This window comes from Myiozetetes cayanensis, unplaced genomic scaffold, assembly GCF_022539395.1.
Source record: "Myiozetetes cayanensis isolate MyiCay16 unplaced genomic scaffold, myiCay2020 scf3, whole genome shotgun sequence".
Lineage (NCBI taxonomy): Eukaryota > Metazoa > Chordata > Aves > Passeriformes > Tyrannidae > Myiozetetes > Myiozetetes cayanensis.
The window spans coordinates 13,462,978-13,481,096 of record NW_026087521.1 but is presented as its reverse complement, the minus strand read 5'-3'; the positions used below and the strand labels follow the sequence as shown (position 1 = coordinate 13,481,096).

Here is an 18,119-nt window from a genome sequence, read left to right as displayed (position 1 = left end):
GGCATCGTTTCAGTTCAGTGTGGTGAAGGGAAGAGCTCAAAGCAAACAGAAAATAGGTCATTTGATCGTTCCTGAAGTGACCCAGTGTGCTCTGCAATGGATTAATCCTATAACGGGATCATCTCTTTCTGGATACGCCTGCGCTGTTATGGTGCCTTACGGCCCGGCTTTTTTTTTTTTTTTTTTTCCCTGCTTTTTCCTCAAATTCACCTTTATTTCTGCCTTCACCCTCTCTACCGAAGCCCCTACCCCCGCCGATCCTCCGCTGGGCCGGGTGCGGGCAGGGGTACGAGAGACGCCGAGAGGAGCATCCTCGGGCGGCGCCGCCTGTCCCGGCCGGGCGCTGGGGGTCGGTGTTGCCCCACTGGCGAAGCTGCGGCAGCGCCGGGGCCGCTCCCCGAGCAGGGGGAGCCCCGGGTTGCGTTGGGGGAGCCGGGGCTGGGCCGGCACCAGGAGCAGGGCTCGGCCAGGGCCGCTCGGACACGCCACAGCCGCGCTGCCGTGGGAGGAACGCCGCGTCTCGGCTTCCCTTTCTCAAGTGCGAGGCATCCCCTGCCTCCTCTTTGCCAGCAGCGCCCGAAGGGCCCGGTGGGAGTTTCAGCGGATCAGTCACTGACCGGATGGCAGAGACCCCTTCTCTGCCATTGCCTTCAGTAACTGCAGGAGAGGAGGGATGGCTGGAGCGAGCTGGGACCAGGCCAGCAAAGGGGGTGCTGGAGCTTCTCCTCCTCCCGGTGCCAGTGTGGCCAGGTGTGAAGGTATTGTTACAGAATCACAGAATAGTTAGGGTTGGAAGGGACCTCTGGAGGTCATCCAGTCCAACCCCCTTGCCAAGGCAGGGTGACCTGGAGCAGGTGACACAGGACCATGCCAAGGTGAGTTTGGAATGTCTCCAGAGAGGAGCAATCCGTGACCTCTCTGTCGTGGGCAGGCTGTTCCGTGCTCTCTCACCCTCCAGCATAGAGAAGTTCTTCTTCATGTTGAGATGGAACTTCTTGTGCTTCAGTTTATGACCATTGCTCCTTGTCCTATTGCTGGGCACCACTAAAAGGAGTCTGGCACCATCTTCTTGACACCCACCTTTGAGACAGTTATATGTATAGATGAGATCTCCTCTCAGTCTTCTCTGGACTAAACAGGCACAGCTCCTGCACTCTCTTTTCATAAGAGAGATGCTCCAGATCCCTAATCATCTTTGTTGCCCTCTGCTGGACCCTCACTGTGTTTTTCTACTCGCAGCCTATCTGGACAGAGCTGTGCTAAATATGCAGATCCAGCAGCTTGTGGGCCCACCAGCCCTGCTGCCTACAGGGATGGGAACCAGCCTGCAAACCCTTCCCCAAGGGAGATTCCTGTGCACCAGGACACTCACAGCTCCTCTGGAAGCAGCTGGCTGTCACAGCTGGCCAGCAGGCAGGGTACCATGGGCTGAGCCCAGGGTGGACACCTGGGCAGGGCAAGCTGTGCTGTGCCAGACAGGGCTAATCCAGGTGTGCCCTGTGCAAACACAGCACTGCTGCCCCCATCTGCATGGCCCCAGCTGGTACCCACCATCAGGAATTGAAAATTAAGCACAACTGCATGGCTGGAACAAGCCATGCCTGCCTATGTCGTTCACCAACTGCTATTTTCAAGCCTTGGAAATTAAGCATGGACCTCACCCAAAATCAAATCCCACGGCATCTGTTGATCTGCAGGAGCTGGAGTTTGGTACCAAAGAGCTGCAGAGTGGTATCATTCTTGAATGCCATTCAGAGTAAGATCTATTTATCTATTTTGATTTCAAGTGTGTCTTTCACTCAATAACACAGTCACTGCAGAAACTCTCTGAAGCTTGTATTTGACTTCTTCAATCTCCTGGCCACGCCTGTGCTTTCCTACAGGGCTGCTTTGAAGCAAATCTCAGAACATGCTTCCAGATGCAGAATTACCCCAAGTCAGATCCCAGAAAGCATCCTGCAGACCTTGGAGCACTAACAAAGCGTGGGTGGAGCCCCATTTCCTCCTGGGATCTGAGCAGGCAGCAGCAAAGTCTGGCTGACCTCTATGCTCAGCTCTCTCCTGCTTTTCAGCTTCCTCGGGCGTTGGTGCAACAGTACAGACCTGTCCTCACCTGAACAACCTGGGCTGAGATTCAGCTGCTTTACCTTTGTGTGTACTGTGGAGGCATTGATATCTGATCTAGACATTCAGAAAGAGCTGTTTTTAGGGCACAGTTCATCTGATCTGTTCTAGACATTTTGTTTTTAACGTGTCACCCCCAAAGTGCTCTTTTTCCCCAGGACAACGTGGGGAGCTTGCAGTGACGAGTTCATACAAACCATGTGTGGATGGAACCCTGTGGGGGGCCATGCCCGTGTTCAACCTTTCAGCTGGAGCCTTGTGAAGGGCCTGTTGTGGTTGGGGGTGTCAGTCAACTAATCATCCAGGGCATGTGCAATATGTAGTTGTGGCTGCTTGCTGTTAAAAGGCTAGTTCCATTATGGCATTGCAATCCAGGTCTCATAAAATGACCTAACATCCAGATCTTTGCTCAGAAGGAGGAGGATTGTTACCCTTGTCTGACACTCCTTCTCTGAGGGGGTGCAAGCACCATCTCCTGCTCCTGGTGAGCAGTCACGAAGTGGAAGCCTGCTGGGGCAACATTCTCCATCTCTACAGCTGAGGTTGTTCTCAGGTGTAGATCTCTTTGAGACCATGAGCAAATACACTTTTACATTCCTTGATAAAAAATGAAGTTACACTGCCAGAAGCTGAGACTTCTGATGTTTATTGCAAGTGCTATTTATAACACCAGCATGAAAGCAGAACATTAATGCATTAGAAGTACACTCAGTTTGGAGAACAGCACAAAAACCTCAGTAACATGGTCACACATAAGCTGCTGGGGGAATTAGATCCAGTCAGAAAAAGTGACCTGTGCTCTTTCCTAATCACTCTTGATACTTTCAGAGCAGTGTTAATCCACAGGTCTCAAAGCACTTCAGAGATGTGTAATAGGTGGAGACACAGCAATCAGAAACTGTGGCAGAACTCACACTGATTTTTGTAGACTTCAGATAAAATTAACACATAACATGTAATAGGCAGCTGTAGGTCAGGAACTGTTGCCCTCAGCCACTCTGCTTGAACCACCAGGTGCCTTTCTTCTTCTTCTAGTCTAAGCTTATCAGTGTCATCACTCTAAAATAATAATGACACCAAAGTTCACACCTTCTATCTCTGTGCACAGAGACTAACAGAGCTGTTGAAGACTAGGGAGGCTGTTGCCATCATCTAGGCTGACCCTCTACAGCACACAGCAGGCATTCTTGACTTCTGAAGGCTTCAAATGATGGAAAGGCCTCCTGGTTTTAGCTAATTGTTCCAATTGTCAAGTGCTTTTATTGTGTAGAGCTGCACTTAATCTTTGCTCTCAGTCCATCTAGTGGCAGTTCAGGACACTGAATCTGTGCTCTCAAAGCCACTTATGAATGAAAAAAAGCACAAAAGCTGGTTTCACAATGAGAAGAGGTTTCTAATGTTTAAAGCTGCACAGCACAGCATATTATAGTTTCTATTTTATGAAAAATATATGTTCCTTTTGCATATATTCAAAGCATCTTTTCGCATATTGTTTGATACATTAAGTAGCAGTTGTACATCTGTTCCTCCCTTCACGGGGAGGAACATCAATAATAGTAGGGGCAGCTAAGAGGAAAATGGTGCTACTTTTGCATAAAGCTATTGCTCCCATAAAGCCTTTTTATTCCTTGATTTTGTCTATCCCAAGCAAGGAAAGTAGTCCTGTCCAAAGCAAGGTCTTGCAGTGAAGATCAGCAAGAAGAATTAGTTGGAGCTGGAGATCAGCATAGCACATATTGAAGCAACAGTGTAAGGACTGGTGAAGCTGCAGTTCATGGGCAGCACACTTGTTTCCCCATGCAATACAGACTCACAGGATGCTTTATCTTACCTAAACCTGCCCCCATTCCCCGTCCCAGACTCTGAGTATGCCAGCTAAACACACCTCAACCAGGTGCAAGCATTCTGGGCAGTGTTAGCTCTTGGATCTGGTGTCTCTTAGGTCCATGGTACCACTCTGTAGAAACTCTCAGTTGTTCTGAGGTTAGAGTATGTGAGCATCACTATGAGCATAGTTTCTTTTCACCCAGCTGTTGGCCTGCTGTCAGAGACTATGGCACCAGCAGTGTTGGCTGTGACAACGTGTTTGCATACACGGGTGTTCAGAGCATCCTGTGATACCATGTTAGGCTGCTGTTGGGGTTTTATTCCTGAGAAGGCAGGAACTAAGTCTGTGCAGTTCTGAGGCAGGAACAATTGTAAAGAAAGAGGAGTATTCATATGTCCCTTTTCAGGTTTCCTGGCTGAAACTACAGTCTGTCTCTGCCTTCTTTTGAAAAAAAAAAAAGGTATTTGCCTCTTAATCACTAAAGTAGAATGAGAGCAACTGAGGAAGCAGAGCAGCTGCCCTAGAGAAGGAAATTAAATACAAATACTTGTGTGTCTTCCTATCATGAGAACAATGCAGGTAAGCTCCTCAGGTAGCAAAATTTCCCTTTGGAGGTGCCCTGTGTGCCTATGGATAGCTTGGTGTCAGAGTGCTAGGAAGATCAGAGTTACAGCAGTACTACCAGTTACTGCAGAGTTTCTCTATGTCACTGAAAAATCACCTGCATAGGAATCAAATGTCTTGTATTAATAGCAAATAAATGAAAACAATAGTGGGTTGGAGCACTGAATGTGTGTCTGGCCCTGTTGATGTTGGAGGGTCAAACAGCACTATGACAACTACCACGGACACAATAAACTGATAACATGCTCACAGAGTATAAATCACTCTTTCATAGCTCTATCATTGTGATGTTCATTACAGGCTGGGTTTCTGATTGTGCAATGAACCAGCATTTGACTAAGGTGATCGGTGTTTGTAACAGAAGTTGTCACTGAGCCAAACCACTCCTTTGGAGCACAACTAAGAGTCACAGCACCATGACAGGTGGTTTTGTGAAGTGTAGGATCCTTGGTGAAATTATCGTGGACCTCTCCATCCAGGTCCTTTGTTGTATGACAAAAAACAATGTATCTGACAAACAGAATAAAATCTTCATTGACTGTCCATGCTCAAATTAAACAGACAGTTTCTTTTGCCACCTGATATCAACCCCTTGTTGCCAAAAAGCCTTTTTGTAATCAGCAATGAAAAGAAGCCAAGACATGGAGCATTGAGTCATCTTTTATTACTTTTTTCTTCAGATTAAAATAATTTTCTGAAATCTTGTAGGGTTTGCTTGTTTTATATCAAGTTCTTCGACAGTGCTTATATTATACATGCCTACACCCGGAAAAGATTATTTCACCCCATGTGTTTACCGTCATTATTCTTTTGAGTGTGTTCCACTTGATTCTGTAAAGCATTAAATATGCCAGAGGAAATACCAAAGGTGAAGATATTCAATGCTGCTAACGTTGCTAGTGTTACGAAAGATAAATAAGCTGAAAGCGTTGACATGACAGTCTCAGATACCATAACAAGCTGTGGGTTTTCTCCACTCCATAATTGCTTTCAAGCCACAGTCTTTTCTATAGCAAGATGGGAGGGCCAGGAAGGGCTGAAATAAAATACTGAATGAAAAGCAAGTATTTTTAGCTTTTACGAACACACATTTCTACACGCATTTTCACCCTGATGTGCTCTTTCACCCATTCTGCTGCTCAGCAGGAACAGGAAGACCCCATTCACTGGTGAGAAAGCACATCCCTGTGTATGCTGCCATTCCCAAAGGCAGTCAGAGGATGCGGCCATGCTGGTTGGGGTTGCAGAGCTCTTCCAGGAGAACACTGCCTGTGTCTGTATGGAGCAGTGGACAGTGAATGCTTGTCTGTGACTCTGCTTTTGTTTGCTCTTCTCCCCCTCTCACGTCCTCCCCTTCTCTCCCACTCTTACACGCACCTGTCCAAGGTACCTCCAGCTTCATCCTGTCTTTGGGTCCAGTACACACAGCAATGCCCACCTTATGTTTTGCAGCTGAGATATGCATAGAGAAAAATCACATCTGATTCTTTGGTTATTCTGATCAGAGGTTGTTTAGAAAGCACCTTGGAATCTCATGAACTCTTGGCTTAGTGGAAATATAGGTCTCATTTGGGGATAGCAGGTCAGTTCCTGCCTTGAGGGGCCACTGAGGATAAGCCCCTGCCCTCAGACTCCTCTTTCTGCTTTTGTAATCTCAGCCCATCCTGGTCCGCTGAGGGTTTGGTAGCTGGTTTTGTTGCTGCAGTCAGCTCTTTCCTCTTCTCTGAAGGTTCTTTTTTGCTTGCTGCCTCTGCTCTGTCTGTCCCTTGGCCACTATTGTCTGTGGCACTGGGTGTTACCTGACCAGCCAGCGTTGGCCGAAGGGGCTCATTGCTCTTCTTCCACCTCCGGGCCCCCGACCGTGTATTGAATTCATACATTCTGCCAGTAACTTGTAAGAACAAAAAGACACCTGATTAAAATCATTCCTGCTTTAGCAGATTAAGACGTGACAGTTCTCAGCATGGGGTTGAAATGAGAAACATGAAGCACTTGGAAAATCAGCTGAGTGGGGGAGGTGGCCCTGAGAGGGAAAGTCTCGTTTCTGCAAGAAAGTGTGGGGACCTGGGCATTGCTGTGGCCTCTCAGAGGAGTTGCTATTCTACCACTATAAGAACTGGCTCTGCAGTTTGGGGGATAGGAATATTCAAAACATTCCCATTCCAAAAAATAGCACCTTCTTCTCATCCTATACCTCTATCCAGGCTACAGCTACCATGGATTGACATGGGCAGTGTAACAAACACATCCATAGTTGTTCAGTTGTAGGGACTAACTATCCCAAAACTTCGGTCTTTCACCACACTGAGCGAGGCCATTGTGGATGTCTGTGCCTATTTTGTCAAGTGGAGTTGCCTACCAGAGGTAGCAAAACCTGCTTAGGAGCCCGGTGTGTTACAGACATCTTCTAGACAATGTAAGCTCATCTAGGGTTGATGCAGAATTTGAAGACATGGGCTCTCCAATGAGTTTTGGCTGCATGTGTTTCTTTTCCATTTGCACAGAATGCTTTCCTTGAGGCTTGCTGTGCACCTTGTCATTAACAGAGTGAAGTACTGTGTGTTTTCAGTTTGTACAAGTACACGCTTCCCTCATATATGTAAAATATTGTTAAATTTTGGTTGTTCACATGTGGCTGCTTTTCCTTATTAGAGAGGCTTCTGTCTCTATTTAGATTTTATGGGTAACCTCTACTTGTACTTTAAAAGTAAATATCTTCTTTCAGCTTGTTTGCTACCTAGAGAAAGGTCGAAAAATTGCCTTGTCTCCAGTGTGACCACCTCACAGTCTAAATCTTTAATTCTTGCTAAACAGAGAATCAGGAGTTATAGTGGCACTTCTTGTAATTAAACTTCAGTAATACAAGACAAACAATAGGCCATTAAGGCCTGGAAAGAAACAGTGGTTATGCATTACTGCATGTTACAGTGTGTATCAGAATTAATGGTTTCTGACACATTAACGCAATTTGAGCAATTAAAGATGAAACTGGATCTCTTTACATGTTATTTTTTCTGCCTGCTTAGAAGGTGGGCACACTAAAGCAGCCCAGATCAGGAAGCAGCTTCTGACCATCCCTCTCAATCATATTCAACAGATGCATGTCCTGGGAATTATTAAATCTCATTTTCAAACTGGCAACACTTGCTCCTCTAGGTTTTGGATGAGCTGTGGAGAAGAGAGGGGAGGAGTGAGGAGCACACGTTTCCCTGCTGACACCACAAAGCTGTGTTACAGCTTAATGTTTGTGTCAGGCATGACATAAATGCTATGGCTCTGGAGTGCAGTTTGGATGGGCTCAGATATCCTTAAGTTTGGTGTGGTCAGGTTTGCTGAGAAAGGGAGCCACCAACTGTCATGCAAGAAGACTGGAAACCAGGTCTTGTGGCAGCCTAGACTATCCATGTATTACAAATGAAGTTACACAGGGAAAAAGCAGGGACTTTGGAACCCATCCCTCCAGATCTCTTTATAAATAGCAGGTGGGCTTGGACCTGGATCAAACTGGCCTTGAGCAGCCTTGTGGATGGGTTTAATTGCACAGTAGGGCCCCCTTTGTTTTCCTCAAATTCTACTGAAGTCTCCATGCCCAGTGTTTCCCATTAGCTCAAGGCATCCAACAGCTTCGAGCCAGCTAATAAGAAACACAAGGTACAGGCACTTGAGTGGAAATTGGCCAGATGAATTCAAGCATCAAAACAAACCTGCCTTCTTCTGGATAATTTCTAGACCTATTGTTTCAGACCTGTTTTCAGATCTATTTGTTAAAGACCTATTTGGACCAAGTGTCACATTTTACCACTCCTCCATCTCTGTGCTGGGGCCCTCATTCATTAGGCACAGGGCTGGGCATCCTAATTCCAGGCCAAGCACCACAGTGAGGGGCTCAGGCAGGGGCTGTGTTTCAGGGGAATGAGGTAAATCAGAACAACCCTTAGAAAAACATACACTTTTTCTGCAATGAACCCTGCTGCAGAGCACAGTGGTTGTCACTTGGGGAAGGTGATAAGCACACACCTCCCTGATTGTCCTGGGTTTTGTAGCTTTTGCCTTATTTTCCCTTTTCCTAGCTCATTAATCAGATATGCTCAGAGTTAGCATAACTGGAGCCTGGTGACACACTTGATATCTGATGCCACCACAACTATATCTAAAAGCAAGAGGTCTTCCCTTTCCTCCCTAACAAGAGATGCTTGGATAAACAGCAGCAATGCAGTGTTGCTGCAAGGGAGTGTTGCTGCAAGGGAGGAGATCTGTGCAGGAACGAGTAACCCACAGTGCATCCAGGGAGAGGTTTAAGAGACAAAGTCTGTACTTCTGCAGTTACATTAATCTCCTGGTCATTTCCCAGAATGGGATGGGGGAAACCACGTAGCCAGAGCAAGAGGCTTGCAGAAAATCCCTCCTCTCCTCCCACCCTCTTATACCACATCCATACATTCAAGTTTAGCAGAGGAGTAGTGTGAATAATCTGGCCATTGGATATGTGCTTTCAAGGGCCATAAGTGTATTCTACCACTAGAAATGGTACTAAGGCACTGTCTTGATTTGCACTGTCTGTGAGATATAACTCCCATTCTCCTTGGAAACAGCAAACCTGAAACATGAAAAGTCAATGTCGAACCATATTTAAATCAACGAATCCAGCTTGTTTCCAGCCAAATGTTCATATCCCCTGTTAATTGCTTTTTATTACCTGGGTCTCTGGCTTCTCCATCAAAAACAGTGTTTAGCTTTGTCATCGTCTGTGAAGAGACACCAAACGTGAAATCAGTCCTGTGAATTAGTTAAGTATGAAGAATAAGCAGTGACTTGGAAAACGTGATCTACATGGATGGAGGTGGATTTGTGTGACCTGTATGTTGCATTCCTTTAGGCTGGGTTTAATCTGAACTGGCAACAAGAGCCATTTGTGGTGTAGGGTTTTGCCATGAGATGTTCAAAGGAGAATTGATAAGGTCTGACACTCTAAATACCTCCACCTGGGTAACCACAAGACGGTCTCCTCCAAACAAAGGAGGTTTGGGAATCACCTCTCTGAAGAACTTGTGGAGAGGGAGTTCACTGATGAAAGTGCCTTGCATAGATTCAGAGTATCCTGAGTTGGAAGGGACTCACAAGGCTCATTGAAGTGCAGCTTCTAGCCCTGCACAGGACCACTCCAGGAATGACACCATGTGCCTGAGAGCATTACAGCCTTTATGATATTTTGTCTATGAAAAAGAAAGAGCCCCAAGATCTAGGAGCAAAGAAACATCTACAACAGTAGAAACAACTATGGCATTTTCCTGCAAACAGCTTATCAAGACCAGACTCTTTATAGCTTGTGTACCTCACTGCTTGCACTCAGGTGGGTCAGAGTCAGCTGCACAGGTCAGAGGTGTCTCAGCAGCACACCACAGCCATCAGTGAAGCTGTGGCACTTTTCATCCCTCCTCTGTGGGTGCAGTGAGTCTCCCTTTCACTGCTGTGGGTACAGCCTCTCTGGGCTCCCCAGTAGGCATTTCAGCACTTGGAAGAAAAGGGGTCCCATGCACGTGAGCATCCCTCACACTGAGTGTTGCCTTAAAACACAGAGGCCACTTGGGGCACTGAAATATTTTGCACTTGAGGGCAATCCTTTTTTCCTTGCCTATCATTTTTATATTCTCTTTGAAAACACACACCTTTCATAGAAAGGGTCTCATGATCATATTGCATGATGGGGCTGGTAAAACAGGTTTTGAGGCTAGCACTTACCACAACCACATCTTTCTTACGTTTCTTCTTTTCTACAGAAAGGAAAACACACATTGTAAAGAACCAGACTTTTCTGAGCAGGATTATAGAAGACTAAACACAAGATTTCCTCAAACAAATAGATATTCTTGCTACTCAACTTCTGAGACATCTCAAATTAGCCCTGAAAAACAAATTCCTTCATAGTATCTTAGAGTGGGAATACACGGTTGCCAATGACTAATTAAAAGTCTAACCTTGAAAAGTCTTATTCCTTCAATAATGAATTAATAACAATGGCTTTTTAGACAAATTTCCCTTTCTAAATAACACAAAGATATAAAGAAATTCACCTTTGGGGATATCTGAACTAGAAACGTAGACTATTGTAGTTCCACGAGCTACTATTGTAGTTCCAAAGATTGTGCACTCAACTTGGAGACAAAACAGGAAAGTGCTGCAGTTCCAGTCAAGTAAAATTCAGATTGCAGGACAGTTTGGGTTTGTGTGAATTTACCACACTATTAACTCATACCACATGCAAACAAATAGAGCAGCAGTGCCGTGGGCATCTCGACAGCACGGATTCGTGGATGATACCCAACAAGTTGCTATGATTTCTTCTTGCTCTCTCCTTGCCAATTTGTTTAATGGGCTTTCTTTGGAGAACTGTGTGCCTGGCCACCAGCGGGCTTTGCAGTACTCTGAACTGCTGCAGATGGGTCTCAACCTGAGCAGTGATGGGAAACCTGTTCTGTCTGGCCTTTGCTGCCCAGCATTTGAGAACCAGTCTTTCAGAAGGCACCAAGCATTCATTTTTTTAGAAACCAGCCAATGCTGAAATGTCTCAAATTGGGCAAACAAGAGAACAGCTAATTTTGTGGGGTTTGTTAGTTCTGTGTTTTTTCAAGCTGGGAGGTAGCAGCTGAGGAGAAAGAGTTACAAAAGCAGTGTCCTACTGAGCCCATATGAGCAAAGCTTGCTAGCAGAAGGCTAATGGGATAAAAGGAACTCTTTAAAAAAGCATGTTTTTTCAGGTGTAACTTATGCCCCTGCTAAGTTATACAAACCCCTTTAAAAGCAACAATACTTCAAAATAAATCTTCAGGTACATGAAGTGATGGTGTCAAGGGAGCAAATGAAGTGATCAGAGAACAGTGACTTCGAGTGGAGAGGACTCTTGAAGGTGCTATAGGTGGATGGGATTATTTTTTAACAAATAGCATACGAATTGCACATGAAAAATACAGCCATTCTTTAGCACCTATACCAAAATACCAGGATTTGTGATGTATACTGTGAATTTGTTTTTTAACTCATAGTTGATAGATTTGAACTCCATGGGAGAGTTCAAAGGACCATGAAATCACTTAATCAGGCCTCCAGTAATCGGCCAGGCTTATCTAATCTCAGTACCCGTGTACTAGGTCAAATTCATTTGTCTAGAAATAAGTTTACAAACCTTACACTGAATGATAAACAAGGTCTTGTTGTGAGGCATTAAATATAAAAAAAAAGAGGTACAAACCTGGAGCATTTATCCTGTAAAAAAAAAAAAAAAAAAAAAAAAGATTAAGAGTGTAGTTAACAAATGTAATACTTTTGCCTACATAAAAATGTCATGCTTTGTTCTTTTGCATTTGGCAAGAAGGATGTTTCCTTGAGTTCTGAGATTTGCCTGATTTGTTTGGTTTCTGGTTTTGCTGAAGGCCTGCATCATTTATTACTGCTCTCAAACAGGAAAGCAGACCTGAACATTGCTTTAACACCTCTTCAAGAAGGGATGATATTAAAATAATAAAGTCTTACTGATGATAGCATGATGGATTTATATAATCTAGAAAAATATATTTTCAGATACTGTCATCTTATTCCATCCTTGGAGAAAGGTCAACTTTTTGAGTCTGATCTGCTCTGACAATACCTTTTAAAATATTTGAAAGGTTGTAAATGTTTTTGAAAATATAGAAACTGCTTTTTAATGGGAGAACCTGGCTCCCAATGAATCATTTTGCCTATTAATAAATAATAACAATATCTTAGATTCATTTTTCATTTTTATCACAAGTTACAAATGCCTTGCACACACCATTTGAATTAAAATCACAATCATATATTACCTCTTTACATTTCCTGTAACTTCTAAATTTATGGCCAAATCCAGAGAATACTTACAGAAATCCTTTTTCTTTTTTTTTAATCCCAGCCCACTTAAAGGACTACTTATCTTTGTTTTGTGATGTAAAAAGTCGATTTAGAGGCAGCCTGGCTCCAGCCCACTGAGAAGCCAGCCAGCAGGGATCTCTGCGCTTCCCGCAGTGATCCAGAGCCCAGTCCCAGGTGCTTCCGTGGCTTTTGGCAAGCACAAGCATTTAGAGGTATCATTAAGCTTTATGGGCCAGAGCCTTGCAACTGGCTTGGGTAAAACTCCAGGAAACCTGCAGAAGCTTTGCCAGGACAATGAATTTGGCATGAGCAGATCTGCAAAGGACTCTAGGAGGGAGGAAACTGCATCCAGTAACCACCTAGATGGGAGCTCCCTTGGAATGGGAGTCAAATGCAAACCAAAAGCATTTATATTTGCTGTGGGTAGCACAGTCTGGCACAGGCTCTCATGAGTATAGCTGCCTTTAGAGGTCATAATTGCTAATTCCACTCCTACCTTCAGCAAATGCTGATGTTACTAAACCCATGAAAAAAACGTTACCACGGACATTTTTTCTTGATTTCACATCATCAACACTAAATATCACTGTAGGTGGTGACAGCATTTACCACAGGGAAGGGCACAACACTATAAAAGATTTAAAGTGTAGGTTTCATTACGGTCAAAAGGCCTGGGCTATCTCTGTCATTGCCAGGCACTGCTGGGGACTTCCCCGGCTTGGCATTTGTGAGGACTCACAGAGGTGTGCGGTGTGCTCTCGCTGCTGGAGGGCAGCAGGTGCGGGCCCAGGTCACCAGCAGGAATCCCAGGAACCCCAGCATTCCGAGGAGCAGCAAACTGCCAAGGGTGACGACGAACGGCACGTACCACGCCGATGCAGAGTAAAGGTTCTCCCTTCTTGTCACGACAGTGAAGCCGGGCTTTTAAAAGAAGACAAGAAAAGTTCCTCAAGGCTGAACACTTGTAAGGGTACTGACACCAACATCTGGTTGAACTCCTGCACTGAAGCACCTGGGAAACTGTCTGCTGGAGCCAGTGATTCATCCCACCTACCTGCCTGCTGACTGCCAAGGCAGCTCAGGTGGCTGAGGTGGACCACTGAGCTCCTGAGGTAAAGAAAGGCAGGTGAAATGGAGTCTACCCACAATGCAAAAGGGAGGTTCCATATCATGTTTCCATACCTTATATTAAAACAAGCATGTTGGGGTGGGGCTTAAAAGCCACAGGCTGCCTGAGAGACTGTGAGTGAACTTTTGGAGGGTGAGCAAGATCAGGGAATACTGCCATTACTGAGATAATGGTTTCCTGTTACCTAAGGCAAAACTGGAAGTAGGTCATCTTCATTGCAGTCATCGTTCAGCCTCCCTTTATAAGAGGAGTTGTACCCTAAGGAACTGGGTTATTGTATGAAAAGAAATGAAACTCCTTTTTACCCTGTGACTTGTTCCAGAAGGGAAAACCACACTTCCTGAGCAGTTGCAATCTCCCACATCTTCCTGAGTGTCAGGAGACACATCTCTGAGCTGGCACGTCACTTGGTGCTAGCAACTCATTCATTAAGGTCCCATCATGAAACTATCCTCACGCATTTCATAAATGACTCATTTGCTCTACCTGGTTCATTACCCATTGTGGTACTATTAGATTTTTTAATCTACTGAAGTTGTTTTTTTTTATTTTCTGTGAGACATTTGTAATCACACTGTGTATGAAATTTAGTAGGGTATCTATTTCTTTCCAGTTTAAGGATAATTTTAAAATAACCTATTTAGTCTTGTCAATAAAAGATACATCCAATCCTTAGAGAAACTCTCAAATAATCTCAAGATCACCACTACCACTCTATCCTCACTTGGACTGAAGTCACAAGTGACTTTTTGTGACAGGGCTTCTCTTCTACACTACCAGCCTTCCAGTATCTGATTCATCAAATTGCTGCACTGAACACATGAGTAGTGATGGGAGAACTTGCTGTAATGGAAGTGCTCTTCTGGAAAATAGACTGAAAGTGGAAGGCTGATATCTCTGGGGAGGCAGATTTAATGCTGTGGTATGTGGTTAAGACTGTTTGTATTTGTGGTAAAGCACGGGAAAGAAATGCAGAATAAGTTTATTCAGCTTAACTTTTCATTTCCACATCAAGTAGAGGGGAATAGAAGGCTATGAGAAAACCATTTATTCCTTCCCAACAGAGCATTGGATAATAACAGGGTTATTAATCAGTCTGCAAATTTGGATCTAAGTATTTTCATAGCAGAGCATAAAGACTTGCATGTGCTGTTTGCTGGATCCTTCGTTTCTGGCTCAGTTACCAATAGCCTCTAGCAGACCCAGACCATTTTACAGTGAAGAGCTCTTTTACACTGGATACTCATATTTTCATTCCTGCATGCAAAACAGAAAAGGGTAATGCCATCTTCAGGCAGGCAGGGAATGGATGAATTCTGGATGATGGAAGATGGTGCAGCAAGGAATATAGGAGATGACCAGCACAAGAATGGGGACTGAGTGGTCCATACCCTCAGGCTGTGCCACTTCTGCAGACAAGACAAAAGAAAGCTCTCCTCAGATCCTGCACCAACCTGATAGAAATCAGCTCCAAAATTAAACTGGTAAACCAGAGCTTGCCTGGGATGGCTGTGCAGAGGAGTGAACTGTATTGCTGGGACACAGGGACACAGGCTGTGCACGATCACATCCCATCTGGGCTGCCGAAAGCTGTACAGGATTCCCTAACTCAGCTATGGACCACCACGTGGGATGGGAGATCAGGAAATATGCTTCCCAACCCTGTGGATTGGTTGTCTGAAACCTGCTAAAATCTCAGTGACATGCTGAGGCTGTGCACAACTGCTTCAGTTCCTGACAGGCTGCTGCAAGTTTTACAGGACAGTGATGGGGAAAAGACCCTTCCAAGTAATGAGGATTTGTTGTTGTTGTTGTTGTCTTTTTCAACTCTAATAGCCACAGGTTAATGTATTCCACTGCTAAAGAAGCACACAGAAGTGCAAGGCAGCTGGGAGAGTGAATAGCTTTGAATAAAAAAAGTAGTGCAAAATGCATGAGGTAATTTTAAGGTTCCAGGCAAAGGTTAATCCCTGCTCTTTCCTTATTAATGAAGCTGCCAAAATCTTTAACTTTCCAGTTGCATGGTAATGGCAGTGTGCCCAGTCCTTTGGCCACTTGCCCTTTTTGTTTTAGAAGCTGAAATACAAAACACGTGTTACACTCTGTACCTGGGACTAATGCTTCATGGCACTAAGCACATCAAGCACCTTTGGCTCTTTCATAAGAGCATAGGGCTCAGCAGTGACCAGGACTGGACCCACTCTAGGTTTTTGCTTTCCTTTTGCATACACCTACCCTCTTTTCTTCAGTTCTGTGGAGATTAGTCCATAAAGGCCATGCAGAACTGGACATAAATTTCAGTGAACTTACCGTCGTGGTAATGGCAGTAGTTGGGTTTGGGATAACTCTGATACTTAAAGTCACCGTTCCAGTTCCAATTAAATGTGTAGTTTTGTCCCTGACAGACAGTAAATTGTCATCTGTTATGTAGACACGCAGATTGTAAATCCAGCTTGTGTCAAACCCGCTCTCATAGTCAAACCGTGATGCAAGAATCAGCCGAGATGTATTGGAGCCGGCTCTTGGTGAAAAAGTGAAATGATTGTTCTCATTGCCTGCAAAAAAAAAAGTAACACCAACATGCCAAAAAATCAATCCCACACTAAAGTGGTGAGGTGCAATGAAATGTCATTTACAAGAATGGCACCTGGATCTTTCTGATACCGTATAAAATAATTTAAAACAATAGAGTCACAAAGGCATTACGATATAGAATAAGACCCTCTATGGCAAAATAGCTAAGAGGAGGCTGTGAAAACACTTCAGAGCCACAGGGCACACGAGAGTTCACCAGAATGACCTGTCCTTACAGCCTGGGCAGCACCCAACAACACCCAGCTGGGGTGAAGACCCTACACTGTGACTCATTCTACTACTGGGTTGTCCTTGAAGTGTTACTCCAGCCCCTGTCCATGGCTTCGCTCTCTGCCAAGAGGCAGCCTTTGAAGAGGTCCCCCAGAAGAGAGCTAATGACTCAAGGACATTAATTGCCTCCAGGGCATTAATTGCCTCCAGGGCTTTGTCAGCACCATGGGGCAGGGAGAAGAACTCAGAGGTGCTGGTCCCCTCCTGCTGCTTTCTGTCTATGTAGCTGGAGAGCTGCTCATGGGTTGGTCTGTAGGTAGGACAGCCCCAGGCCTTAGGCTCTGGGCAGACACATACAGGAGGTCAGTCATGAAAATGCACCAAATATGCTTTAGTTTGGTTCTTGTTGCCCCATAAAGCTCCAGAGTTGACATGACCTTGAAGGCTACGCCTACTTTACAGCACAAAACCAGCCATGGGCTGCTCTGTGTCTCAGAGGATAAGTACATGGCACAGCTCACATCTGTACTGCCAGAACTGGACCTGTGGGCAGACCCTGATTAACTAACACAAACACAGATGTTGTATAGGTTCGTGTGTCAGTACCACTGCTGCAGAGCTCCCTGTCTGGCAGCAAAGGGCTGCAGTGGGACAGAGGTTCTCTCTTTTGATGCTCACAGCACCTGGACAGTCTGTTCCCTCCTTCACAGCAGTCACCTTAGCAAGAAAAAAAGGAATTGCCCCAAGAGAGTGTGTTCCCTCTTTTGTGAAGCTGTGTCATCCCATACCACTGCAGTTCTCCAAGTGTAGGTTCAAACAACGGTTGTTAAAATGGGGATTTAATGGATGCAGCATGGACCTAGGACACTCAGGTTTGAGCAGTTTTTAACTGTGTACCAGCATCTAGTTGTGGGATATGCAGAGTAACAGAACTCTCCATCATTCCTCGCAATTTGCTCAGCTGTGATTGGAAGGGAAATTTGACACTGCACATCATTCCACCTCATTCTTCCAAAGTTCGTGTCAACTGTGTGATTAATTGCCAAATTATTCATGTGGTAGGCAATGCAGTCTTGCAAGGGAATGGTTCTAGGTGCTAGCACAGGCAGCCAACTTGTGGAGAGACATCTCTTTTGATAAGCAGCAAAGTAATGGTGTGCAGAACCTGTGGATCACAACTAGCTCACCATGAGAAACAGCACATAAAATGTGTTAGATTTTTGTTTACAAATCTAAGTGAACCATAAGCATTCACTAATTTTTTCACTGTTCCCAGCTAATACACTCTGACACAGTACCTTCATTAATGAAGTAACGGAAAGACCTGGGATCAGAATCACGATCTTGACATTCAATCCTGAAGCCATTAATATTTGTCCCAACAGCTAAGCTGACTGGGATTTGAAATGAATAGAAATTAGGTGAACAAACTGGTTCTTCATCGTTTACTTCCAAAACATTCACAGTTACCTGAAAGAAAAGAGCAATAGCAAGCTGAAGCTGCTCCACTATGCTGAGTCAGAATTTTATTAACTTCAGAAACTGTTTGGCTTTGCCCACTTTGTTCTTTTGATCAACAGCAGTGGAAGAGCACTGAACCTCCCTTCCAATCCAGTTCCTGCCAGAAAATGTCTGTCGTCATTTGGGCTTCAATTCTTCTTGTGATCAATGCTCCTCTGCGAGAAGGTTCCTTGACCTGAACTATCTTCCAAAACTGGGATTTTT

At 44.7% G+C, this 18,119-nt stretch overlaps 1 protein-coding gene across 1 annotated transcript in view; it reads right to left on the bottom strand.

Moving 5' to 3' along the window:
• Window positions 1–6,159: 6,159 nt before the first annotated feature.
• Window positions 6,160–18,119, bottom strand: part of CDHR3 (cadherin related family member 3) — a 31,485-nt gene continuing 19,525 nt past the window's right edge. Inside the window, exons 13-19 of the mRNA XM_050325093.1 lie at window positions 17,693–17,864; window positions 15,900–16,144; window positions 13,200–13,381; window positions 11,823–11,836; window positions 10,316–10,347; window positions 9,273–9,321; window positions 6,160–6,467 (exon numbers count right to left, since the gene is read on the bottom strand). Of these exons, the coding sequence (XP_050181050.1) occupies window positions 6,160–6,467; window positions 9,273–9,321; window positions 10,316–10,347; window positions 11,823–11,836; window positions 13,200–13,381; window positions 15,900–16,144; window positions 17,693–17,864 (1,002 nt within the window). The remainder of the gene's footprint in view (window positions 6,468–9,272; window positions 9,322–10,315; window positions 10,348–11,822; window positions 11,837–13,199; window positions 13,382–15,899; window positions 16,145–17,692; window positions 17,865–18,119) is intronic.